Source organism: Amaranthus tricolor, chromosome 3 (genome assembly GCF_026212465.1).
Source record: "Amaranthus tricolor cultivar Red isolate AtriRed21 chromosome 3, ASM2621246v1, whole genome shotgun sequence".
Lineage (NCBI taxonomy): Eukaryota > Viridiplantae > Streptophyta > Magnoliopsida > Caryophyllales > Amaranthaceae > Amaranthus > Amaranthus tricolor.
Window position 1 is genome coordinate 2,852,037 of NC_080049.1, and position 12,862 is coordinate 2,864,898.

The 12,862-nt window shown below is 33.9% G+C and overlaps 2 protein-coding genes across 2 annotated transcripts; one reads left to right on the forward strand and one right to left on the reverse strand.

The window, feature by feature from the left end:
• Nucleotides 1-242: 242 nt before the first annotated feature.
• LOC130808241 (uncharacterized) lies at nt 243-1,037 on the reverse strand. The gene has a single exon (XM_057673723.1). The coding sequence runs from the start codon at nt 1,035-1,037 to the stop codon at nt 243-245; it is 795 nt and encodes a 264-aa protein (XP_057529706.1).
• A 1,553-nt stretch (nt 1,038-2,590) lies between these two features.
• On the forward strand, nt 2,591-7,896 carry LOC130808121 (adenylyltransferase and sulfurtransferase MOCS3). Its single transcript, XM_057673578.1, has 11 exons — nt 2,591-3,094; nt 4,116-4,208; nt 4,335-4,390; nt 4,484-4,548; nt 4,696-4,770; nt 4,867-4,945; nt 5,455-5,493; nt 5,643-5,751; nt 6,119-6,237; nt 6,638-6,754; nt 7,289-7,896. Exons 1-11 carry the CDS (start codon nt 2,836-2,838, stop codon nt 7,670-7,672), a joined length of 1,395 nt encoding a protein of 464 aa, XP_057529561.1. The 5' UTR covers nt 2,591-2,835; the 3' UTR covers nt 7,673-7,896.
• Nucleotides 7,897-12,862: the final 4,966 nt, after the last annotated feature.

Consider the following 12,862-nt stretch of genomic DNA (forward strand, 5'->3'; position numbering starts at 1 on the left):
CATTTTCTGTAACCTTTTATTTTTGTTTAGGAGAAATTTCTTATTATCTTTTATATTTTTCTGATATATTTTCTCTTTAGTATTTTTACTGCTGAGGCATAATTATATGGCATATATTTTCTACTGTATGAATTCATAGAAGAATAAACAGGAATGCAAATTATAGAAAAATGTGTTTTCATTTGTGTATAACTAATATTCACATTTTCTATACATAAGTAAGCTTTATATACTGTTTTTTTCTAATTACTAACAACATTCAGAAGTGTTGCTCTGGTCTTAACTAGATTCCTAAACAAACATTCAAGACCTTCGTCGATTTCTTGAATTTCTGACTCTAATTTAACCAACTGTGACATATCGACAATCGATTTCTTTTTTTGGGAGATCATCAACTCTAGTGTAGCATCAACTGCATCAAATTCACTGCTAGATGCTGATGTTTCCTTCTCAACTCTTTGGCCGCGGACTAATTTTGAGAATGACCAGCTGCTTTTTTGTGATCCGCCAATGTAAGACAACAATGAAATGAAGGTATCAGCTGTAATTGCTTGCACATCTTTCAACATCCCATCAATGGGATTTGCCTCATTAGTTTTTTCAAGTTGTTTCATTTCTTTCAAGCACTTCTTGATCATCTTCTTCACTGTTTTTCGGGTTTTCAAGAATTCAGCAACTTCATTTGTAATGTTAAGTTCACCACTGGATCTTCTCCTTAGGGCTGATTGTATGTCCTGGATCCGTTCCTTTGACTGAGCCAAGACATCCCGAGATGTAGTACAAATGTCTAGAAGCCTTAGAGATCCATCCAATACCTTCTCAACCCAACTGTCATATAAAGTGTTCTGATTAACGGGCAGTTGAAGAAACTCATCAACACACATGTATAAATCTTTAAGGCCTGTAAGTTTATCGGTCAGGGATGAAGTGGAGGCGGTTTCAAATGACCTTAGTCTGCACAATTGCTGATCGAGTTCATCAGCAATGGGGTGGGATTTTGAAGGAAAACTATTTGATCGAGTGTGGTAAGACGCCATTTTGAAGTTTTTTGAAGTTTGTTTAAGGCAAAGAATGATAAATATAGAAGTTTTGGTTTGATGGCTTGTTCATCCTTCTCTGCCCCATTTATATATATGAAGTTAGGAAAGACAGAAAGAATCTTTTTTAAGTGGGGAACAATATGATTTCATTTTTTTATATCTTGTACTTGTTGAAAATTGTCTCTACTTAGCCAACTTACCAACTAATACAATAATTATATTTTTGATATTAGTTTAATTATAAATAGATTCTTTCTGATGCTGTTTTTCTGTGTTTTGGAACTCCCAACTTAACAGCTAATGTGCTTTCAGCATTCCCTTATCCCAATGAAAATGATCATGTGGTGAGCTTAATTGTTTACTGTCATACTCTGTACCTAAGTTCTGTATCAAGATCCAAATAATGCGCAATACACAAGTCGCATTGTCGAGTTCTGTTCTCCTGTTTTGCATATGGCAGGAGTACTAATACTCGGTACTTGGCAAATGATGCACACGAGCGATGAAAGCTATATGAAATTGAGATTTTATTTATTTTATCGCTGCATGACTGTAGGAAACAATGTAATGATCGTGCATTCATGGACCTCACGTTAAAGTGTCCAGACGAATTCTCTGGAGCCCCTACAAACAATAGAATGCACACAGACTAAACGATTTCAGAGTAATTGTGAATGCATTCTTCAGAATTGTGTTTTTAGATCAGATCATGATGTCTCGATGTGGTTTTAGTTGTAAGGCTATCCTGAATGATGGGTGGATCTTCTCCTAAGTCAGCAGACAAGGATGCAGACCTGCTGTTTCTCGTGCCCATTGTATCACTGCTATCAATTATATGGTAAATATTTCAGGTGGGGCTGGGACTTCCCGTGTTTCTTCACCAAATGGCCTACCGAACAATCATGCTGCATTCCATGTCTTCTACTCTTCCTCATATAAAGCGTGTGATGTCTTTTACTATAAACTTTAAGTCTATTTCTGTTAATTTGACCACTAAATTTATTTATCTTGAGATATTTAATCAACACTTATATTTGCTATCTATTTTAACATTGACTAGTTACGTCTCTTCAAATATAACTTCAAAAAATCATACTTTCATTAATTCATTAAAGTTTACATTTGCATAACATTTTAATTTTCACAAATTCTTGTATGAGACGGTCTCCCCATGAGACATGCATCATAGTTGGCTTAAATAACCTAATAATAAAAACTTTTAGCTTATGAAATTCTTGTTTTGATGTTGTCTCATAATTTGATATTAAATTCAACTATCATGATACTTGTTAAGTTGTTATGAATTAAATAGAAATGTTCCTCATATGTAACAAAATTCACATGGTAATAATGATCGAAAATATACATAACGCAGAATCTATAAACAAAAACTAAAAATCGCATCCAACATGCTAAACTTTAATAGAAATAGTTTATTAAGTCGATCTTTTGACATGGCTGTATACATGGTTATTGCTCTGATGTGTTGTACATTCGTATACATGTCGCCGTACACATATTTTTTGATTTTTTATATTTTATCCCATCTTTTTGATTTTTTTTTTATATTTTATCCTAATTAAATTTTTAATTTTAGTTTTAATCAAATTCTCAACTTACAACTCAACTCGCAAGTAGGAAAATAGTTGAAGTTACCATTCTTGACTTTTGACAACTCTTTTCGTTTTGGTAGGTTAAACCCTAAATTCTAGGGTTATACAATTGGGGATTTTCGCTTGCATATACATCCCACAAATCTCTCTCTCTCTCTTCAAGAGCTTCATTGCAGACAACGATGGAGTCACAAGAATCAAAACCCAGTAAAATTCTTGACGAAATTGAATCACTAAAAGCTGAAAAGAAAGAAATCGAAGCTCGAATTTCATTTCTTGAATATCAACTTCGAGAATCTTCCATTGCTGATCAAACCCCTTGTAACGGCATTTGTCCTTCAATATCTACCGTTACTTCCAATCTCAGCAAACATGGATTACCATCCGATGCTATTTACCGTTATAGTCGTCATCTTTTGCTCCCCTGTTTTGGTGTTCAAGGTTCCAATTTTATGTTTAATTAATAAGATTAGTTTAGTTTCTTATTAGTTCATGATGTATTGATTAACGTGTTTGTTATCACTAACACGGGTAGTATTGTGTACAATCGAATCCATAACAACCCGCTTAGGTGGAAGCCATTTAATATCATTGGGTTAATGGAATGTGTGTAGATGAGTATTTTCAGATTAAATCTACATATGTTGTCTAAAAGAATAGAAGAATTATTGTTTTTGTTCTTGGAAATGGTGAAAATTGATTGCAATATGATGAGTCGAGTTTTTGGGACTGCAGAAATGGGGATTGAGTTTAGGTGAACATGATCTACTTGTTTGTTTCAAAGCTTATGATCAATAATGGCCTTTTGATTTGTCTAATTTTTATAGAATTGATTAGCTTTCGTATTACTACAATTTTAAGGTTGAAGAAAGCTGAATGATTCCTCTGTTTTTTGCTGTAAAACGTGGAATACGAAAATGAGGTCTATGAATTGAGTGGTGAAAAATTGCAAGTACTTTATACTGGTATTTTTTCTGTTGTATTAGCCAAATTATTTTGCTTATTGCATTTTATGGAACAAAATGAGGTTTAAGAATTGAGCTTTGGATAGTTTTGAAGTATAGAACATAAATGGGAAGCCGTGTGTATGCACTGGGAAGGAACCCACCATAGAGGTTGACACTTGAGTGTAACCAAACCTTACCCTGCATTACTATACGATGCTGCGTCCAATACTTGAACCCATGACCTTTTGGATAGAACATAGAAGTTCCTATTAAGTTTCTAGCAGCTAGATTTTTTGCCCATTATACCTCATATGTGTTTTGTTGATTATGGAACTTGTCTGTGTATGATTTAATGCTTGCCAATTAGTCAAGCCAGGTTCCCATGGAATTCAGTTAAGTAGAGCATATTAAGGGCTTTGAGATAATAGATATCATCATCAATTGTTTAAACTTGACTTTTTAAACTATTTTCACACTCAAGCAGCTTGTTTAATGTTTAACCTGGGTGGTTGTAGGGCAGTCAAATTTGTTAAAATCATCAATGCTGGTTGTGGGAGCTGGAGGTTTGGGATCTCCGGCTCTTTTGTATCTTGCAGCATGTGGAGTTGGTAAGAACTTATTTTGATTAGAAACTTGCAAAAGAGCTTTTTTTGGCACTTCCAATTGATTGAACTTCTTGTGAAGATTTAAACTTCGAAGGAACCAACTGTGTTTTTGTATCATCCATCTTTCAGGTCGAATAGGTATAATTGATCACGATGTAGTTGAGCTTAACAATATGCATAGGCAGGTTTGTTCCTTTCGAATATTTCTTTTGTAGATTTTTGTAATTGCTTTTTACAAGTATATGCATTCCATTCTTTTGATCTGGTTTGATAAACAGGTAATACACACGGAAGCCTACATTGGAAAGTCCAAAGTAGAATCTGCTGCTGCTGCCTGTCACTCGTGCGTAATTCTCGAATTCCTTCCTTATCTTGATTAATAATGATTTCCTGTGTATTGTACTAATCATTGTCTTACATAATTTCCTGTCAATAGATCTGGCTTCTTTCCGATTTTTTTTTGTTTCTCTGACATGTTTTTTTATTTCAGAATCAATTCAACAATTGAGATAGTTGAATATAGGGAAGCATTACGAACGTCTAATGCTTTGGAGATCTTTAGCAAGTATCTTTCCCCTATAAATTTACCTGCTTTTGCTTTTCTTCTGAATGTCAGTTTGATCTAGACATGAATATTTCCTTGACTGGTGGCTTTTTCCAGATATGATATAATAATTGATGCAACAGACAACGTCCCAAGTCGGTACATGATCAATGATTGTTGTGCTGTATTGAAAAAGGTAATGAAGGGTTTGAATATATTGGAGTTTTTACAATGGCTTAAGATGCAACCAATCTTAGGTACATATGTCGCACTTGGGTATGCATCCAAGTCTCTGACTCCACTGTTTTATGTAAAATATTGATGATTTTCACCAACAATGGAGTGTCAAAGCCACACCCGATAGTCTAAGATACAACACGGGTACTTGAGCTTAAATGAACCGTGCAATTAATATAGGGTCCCATAATTGAAGAGATCATTTTTTCTGTACGACTTCTGTGATCTCTCCCATTACAGTGATCACATTTCTATGTGGTTATTGTAATATTTTTCCGTTATTATTGATTTTAATAAAAAGAAATTTAATTTCTCATATTTATAATTTGCTAAAAGCCTAAAACCATTTATCTTATAGAAATATAATGAAATTGTTTCTCTTAGGAGGGAATAAAACCAGTTCATTACTTACTTCCTTCCCTTGAACTTACAATCTAAATTCCTTTTCGTTTTCCTTTTCTTGTGCAGCCACTTGTATCAGGTGCTGCTCTAGGACTGGAAGGACAGGTATGTGATGTGTGAATTTTTTTTATTTTTTTTGTATTCCTCTCATTTATCTAGCTCAAACTATCTTAAGAATATAAGATATGTTCGTATAAGGATTCAGCCAGCTTTGCCTTGTGAACTGACCATAATTCTCCATAATATATCAACAGCTAACCGTATACAACTACAAAGGTGGCCCATGCTATCGATGCCTATTTCCAGCTCCCCCACCAATGACAGCATGTCAAAGATGTTCAGACAGTGGTGTTCTTGGAGTAGGTTAGTTGCTTAATAGTCCATCATATATTTTGTTAATCATGCTTATTTCAACTATCTATGTTACGTTGTGTGATGGTTTGTACCTATGTTTTTTGGGTTACTTTCATTGTAACTTTGACTAAGGCATTGAAATATTATGTGGATGTGATGTTTATTTGCAAAGCATGACAAAATAAATGGGGTTTTTTAGCTCACAGAAGATGCTGGCGGTGTAACCCAAATTGGATTTTGTTTCATTTAATCTTGTTTCCTATCTGGGAACCCAATTCAAAACAATTTTCCATGCTGTTTCAATGTCTTGTGTACTCTTTTTCATCACATTTTCCGCTTATACATTACAAACACTTATCTAATGTATGTTTTTCAGTTCCCGGAGTTATTGGGACTTTACAGGCTTTAGAAGCTATAAAGATTGCTAGTAATTTTGGTGAACCACTTTCTGGAAGGATGCTTATATTTGATGCTTTGTCCGGAAGAGTTCGTGTGGTATGACATGTTTTATTGATTCTGAATATAAAACTGTGGGCCTTGTTAAATTAATGCCTTTCCAACTAACTTCGTTTCATTTTCAAATTGTACCTATTTAATCTTTTATTACTTTGAATACACATAAATAACAAGTATTTTTTTGGATTGTGAATCCATAGTAATCTGTAGTACTTTTTCATTTAATCACTTTTGTATCAAAGGAACAATGAGATTTTAATTGGCAAAGTTCAAGCATTTTTTCCTCTCAAGGGAAAAACTTCCAACCTTTCCTTGGAAGTCTATTTAAATAAGGGATGTCTTAGGTTGTTTTGATGAATTTTGTTTTCTTCATATAGCTCAAACGTTTCTTTCCGTAAGTTGTGTCAATTGCCAAACATTATATTTACCTACTGTACAGGTTAAAATACGAGGACAATCACCGCAATGTGAAGCTTGTGGAGAAAAATCCGCATTCACTCCCGAAAAATTTAGAGAATTTGACTATGAGTTGTTCACACAGTCTTCCCTTTCAACGGTATGGACTCTCATTTACCAATATGCTTAATGGGCTCAAAGTTTTCTAAGGTTATTTACATGTACTCCCTGTGTCCCGATGGGATTGAATCAAATAGAAACGGGGTGAATTTTAAGGGTCAATCAGAAACAACATCTTTGTTATTACACGAGTAAGGTTGCGACCCTCCCAAACTCCACCTAGGTGGGAATCACTTGGCATTGGAGTCATGGCATGCTGTATATTGGACTTTTTTCTTCAATAATATTTGTTCCGTTGGTCAATTTATTGAATGAATCAGGTGATTAGGTCTCAGATTTTTCTTTTTTCTTCAAACTGAAGTTTCGTTAGATGAACTCCCTGTCCTCGCACTTCATACCTCACAACCGCTGTCCGCTTATGCATCACCTTCTTTAGAAAAAAAAGCTTTAATAGGAGTATCAACTATTTGTACTCGTAAATATCTCCACTTTTATGCAAAGATTGGTGAAGTCGAAAATGTTTGAGAACAAAATTGCCCGGTTGCTCTGTAATTGTTATATTGATCGATTGCAGGCCCCACTCAAGTTGAACCTTATCCCTGCGGATTCAAGGATAAGCTGTAAAGAGTACAGTGAAAAGGTTGCCAATGAAGAAGCACATATATTGATCGATGTGCGGCCTGCTCATCATTTTGACATAATTTCACTTCCGGATTCACTGAATATCCCTCTCTCGAGTTTGGAGTCCCGGTTGCCAGAAATCTCTGCAGCTTTGAAAGAAGAAGAAACACGTAAGGGCGTTTCAGACGCTTCTCTATATACAGTTTGCAGAAGAGGCAATGATTCACAGAGAGCTGTCCACTTATTACACAAGCTTGGATTTACCTCAGCAAAGGACATTGTCGGGGGCTTGACTTCTTGGGCGAAAGAAGTCGATCCTAACTTTCCCGCATACTAATGGTGTTCACTCATCAAAAATCAACTTTTGTTTTACAAATCTAGACGGCTTTTTTCCCTTTTTTGAGCTTGGTTGAATCCTTGAAAAGTTTGCTACTGTATGATTGTATGAAGATGATTACTATTTATAGCAAAGGATTTTTTATCATCTGATTAAACAGTGTATGTAGTAGTATATGGACTTGTCATATGAAGTGTATATATAGTAGTATATATCACTTGTCATATGATGTGTATTAATAGACTTGTCAGAACAGGTTGGGTGGGTTTTGGTTTAGCCTATTTTTTGATCGGGTTATTTTTAGATTTGGTCTATATTCGACCTATCTAGAGGTGTTCATTCGGGTGATCGGGTCGGTTTTGGACGGGTGTCATTCGGTTCGGTTGCATTTTGGATCGGTTATTTTTCGGCTGTGTGTTACAACGGGTCACACTCGGGTCGAGTCGGTTAGTCACGGTTCGGTTGGAGATTGGTTATTCAAGCTATCGGGTTAGCATCAGTTCGGTGTCAGTTGAAGTTCGTGTTGAGTGTCAATCGGTCTCGGGTTGTCATCGATTACTAATTGGTTCGGTTTTTTCTGGTACAGATCGGGTTCGAGTTTTTTTTTAAAAGCAAAATTCAGCTATGTATTACTAATTACTATCCATCGATTCAATATCAAATTAAGTTGTTAGTCAATTTTTAATTGATGACAAGATTCCTTTTATTTAAAGCAAAATAGTTAAAATGCAAATCAATTAGTAATCATTATTACTTTGTTACTTTTACTTGTTTGACCGGAAATTAAAATTATAAAGTTCTATCAATATTAATCTAATTCGATTAAAAGTAGTTAAATAAACATTGACCATTAACTATTAACTCTAAATATAGGAAACCATGTATTTATAAAATTTAATTTATTAAAATATCTAACACTTTATTAGATTAACAAATAAGATGATTGAATATGAGTCTATCATACTTTTATGTTAAAAATTGGTTCAGGTTTACAGCAGTTTGATCTAAAATTCGTTCGGGTTAAGTCGATTTTAGCCAGATAGAATTCAGTTTCGAGCATGATTCGGGTCGGATATGACTCGGGTCGGTCATTATTAGGTTCGGGTAATCTTGGTTAACGGTTATGTGTTGGTTACAAAAATCTGTTACGGCTCGGGTTCAGCTTTCCCATTTTCGGTTGTTAACCGGTTCTTGTACAATTTCGGTTCGGGTACTGTCAGTTCGATAAACCAAAAAAAGGAACACATTTTCGGGTCGGTTTACTTTCGGTTTCAGTTCGGATTTTCGAGTCGGGTCACTTTTGAACAACTCTAGACCTATCTATGGTTTGTAATTTACATTTCCCTTTACTGTGTTACTATTTGTCAACTCATTGGATTGATGCCTTCTTTTCAATACTGTATTTTTCTTCCACTTTCATTGTTGGCTTCTTTTCATCAATGTTACAATCTTCCAGTTTCATGGATGGCTTCTTTTCAAAATCAAAACATTTAGATTTTTGTAGTTATTTAATTAATTTTTAACACTAAATGCATACCGTGTTTGTTTTTTTTATAAATCTGAAGTCAACGAAAGATTTAATATCCGCATGCGCATGTGGCGTGAGGGTTGCTCGTTTTCAATTGCCGTTCAAAAAACGTTGAAGAAATCAAGGAAGAATTGAAGACTTAGTTTATTTTATGATTTTGACGGGTTTTGTAATTTATTTGATGTAATTTTTTGTAATTTAAATTAAGTAGTTTAATGGTTGTTTAATTATTAAAATTTCGGAAATGTATTAATTTCAATTAAGTCTCAAACAATGTGAAACCCAATTTTCCCTCCAAAATTCATTCTATCTACTTTATTAAGCAAAAGGAGAGAATCATTAACAATTAATCCAATTACTTAAAAATACCCAACTATTACTTTTTTAATGGACCCCACACAACCCTTAATATCCGTGTCCAAGGAAATGGGACTAATTATTTGGTTCGAAGGGAGTATATGATGTGGAGTTAAAAATAGCAATATAATTCTATCAAAAAAATAAATAGCAATATTATTGAGAAAGTTAAAATGATTGCATTTAGATTAGGATCGAATTCGGCCTATTTTTTTGCCTTCAAGTCCGGTATTTTTGGATCATAATCCACAAATTTCAAGTCAACTGAAAGTCATATCCAAGTAAATATAAACCCAATTCTAAACTTCACCACCCCGCTCCTATTTAAATGAATTGACAAAAATGCCCCTAGACAGAAAATTATATAAAACACTTTAATCTCACTCAATAACACTTTTATCACTCTAAAAACATTAAATCTAAACTTAAAATTTGTGGAGCTAAAGCTAAGGAAATCAAAACGAAAACAATAATTTGAGGTAATTTCTAATCGAATCTCATTCAAAAATTCAAAAAAATAAAATAAAATTCGAATGACCCAGTTGCACGCGACCCAACCGCGGCTCAGTCGCACAAAACGCGCGACTAGACCGCGGCTCAGCTACGTGAAATGCGCGACTGAGCCGCGATCCAATCGCGCATTTTGTGCGACTCCTCTAGGGTTAGGTCGCGTGCGACTGGGTCCTTCAAATTTTTTATTTTTTTTTAAATTTTTGCGTTTTATGTTATTAATAAATAAAAATTAATATTTTTGTTAATAAATTAAATTTATTAATAATAATTAAGGTAATAATAATATTATTATTATTATAATTATTTTTTTTGAAAATTAATTGTAATAATAATAATAAAAAAAAATTAATAATTATTAACTAATATAATATATTAATTAAATATTTATTAATTTAACTTATTAATTTAATAATTATAATTTTTAAATGTTTATTAATTTATATGTATGAAATATATTGTTTTTTAATAATTTATATTATTAAATATTTATTACTTAATATTATTAATGTAATTTAATTTTTAATATCTTTTTTAGTGCCGGGAATTTATTAATGCTAATTAAGTAATCGTTTTCAATCATGAATTAATATGTTAATTAATTATTATTTTTTATTCATGTAATTAACTTAACGTAATATTTTATTATTTTAATTAATTATTAATAATTAATTAAATTATCAAAATTGTAGTAAATAGCTAGTAACCAAGGAAGAGGAAAGGGTTTATTTAGAGGCTTGTTGAGTGGAATAGTTTTAGACCGACCTTACTAAGAGGGAAACCTCATGAGAGGGGGGTTAGGGGTTCCGTTCGCCGTGCTAGTCAGGAACAGGCGGCCAAACATAGTCAGGCCCAACGTTCGAGTACGATGTACCAAGTGCGTAGTCATTTTGAGGACTAGACGAGTCTACTAAGTAATTAGGGGGCTCCAGTGATGAGGATAGTGATTACGAAAGCTCTGTTGGTCAGCCAGTGGATTGGACGGTTGTGCGAGGACATGTCGGTAAGTTTACACAAGCAAGCCCTAGTACGACTGATGCTTCTGATTATGCAGAAGACAGCCAGGTTGACGATGCAGCTCCACGGGGGAGGAGGCGCCCACAGTTCGCTGACACGGACAGGCTTATCACATCACCCCAGCCCGGGGCCCCATTGACGTCCGCTTGATAGCCAGCTACTGGGGGCACATAGCTAAGGTTGTTTTCGAGGGCTCTGCGCGTACGCCTCCGATTTTGGAGTGCCATACTAGGAAAAAGTCGCTGGAGGCGATCATCAGACTGCAAGATATGTCTGATGAGCTATACAGAGTTTTACCTACCATTCCCCTTGGTTGTTTGCCTTACATTATAGACCAACACATTGATAGTGCTTGAATTACGACCTTTGTGGAGAGGGCAGCAACCGAATACCAAGACCTTCCAGATGCCCTGTGATACAACCCAGACCAGTGTAAACAATATAATAATACTATCTACAAAGCACAGCGAAAGACTTATAGAAGTCTGGGTTGAATCCGACCTGTGGCTGGATAGCCACAACAAACCAATACCAGAGAATTTAAAACTTTTTACATAATTAAATGAATACTATTTACAAAATATTTTTAAAGTATTACAATTTAATTTACAAATATCTAATTTATATTATGTATTTCAAAAAGAAGTCCTCGTCTCGCACGTAACACATAATACGAGTAGGCATCATCTCCACAGTAGAACTAACCTAAAAATGGATCTATCCCCAGTAAGGGATAGGCCCTATCAAAGACTGTCAACAATTGAATTGTTGAATAATCCAACAAACTATTACATTTATATACAAGTCATTAACAAACATCTCCAATCTAATCTTTTGCTCATTTGGTATCTCCATATAAAACATTAATTCATCAAAACCATACTCTTTTAAAAGATCGTTTGGTATCAACATAAATATGACTAAAAACCTTTAGTTTATAGTGAATTAAAACACTGATATAACTTTACAAGTTAATAGCGAAAATCAAAATACGACTATTACTTTGCAAGTCAATAGCGAAATAATACGGCAATTGAAACATATGATTTCATTTACGAAACAAACAAAACTTTATATACCAAACGTATTTATTCAAAACTCATATTAAAACAATAATATAACAGCGCTTTAAAATGTAGGAATATATGGACCATCAGGAAGTGGCCGGGCTTGATCTAAATCCTGAGAACACGAGTGATCGTCATCACCGAAAATATGGCTCTTGCAAGAACGAAACGGTATCGGTCGGAGGCTCGAGACCAATCCGAATAACCATTACCTATGATCAAGCTATAGGATTTCACAATAATCCGGAGATAATTATCCATTGTCAATTCCCAAAAACAGACATTTTTAAATGTCGAACATTTTAATATAAAACGAATCAATAAATCAATTGATTTTCTTTAAAATCAATAATCATAACTCATTTTCATAGTACAATATCGAAAAGATCATATTTATAAAATTGTGAACATACAAAACATAATTTTGATCAAGAACTAGAAGCAAGGTCAAACAAAGTCAAAATCCAAAATTTCAAACACTAAAAATTATACGATTTTGCTCAAATATCAATAGCAGTAATATCACACCTTATATAACATAACTTGAACTTTGATACCTCAATTGAACCCAACAAAAGCCTTTGAAATGGATGAAACAAAGAATACAAAAGACTCCCAATTCACTTGTTATTTTCGAATTGAAGAAAGAACCAGATGGGATTTTCAGATTTTCTTCTTTAATGGATGATAATGATAATATAAATTCAAGTT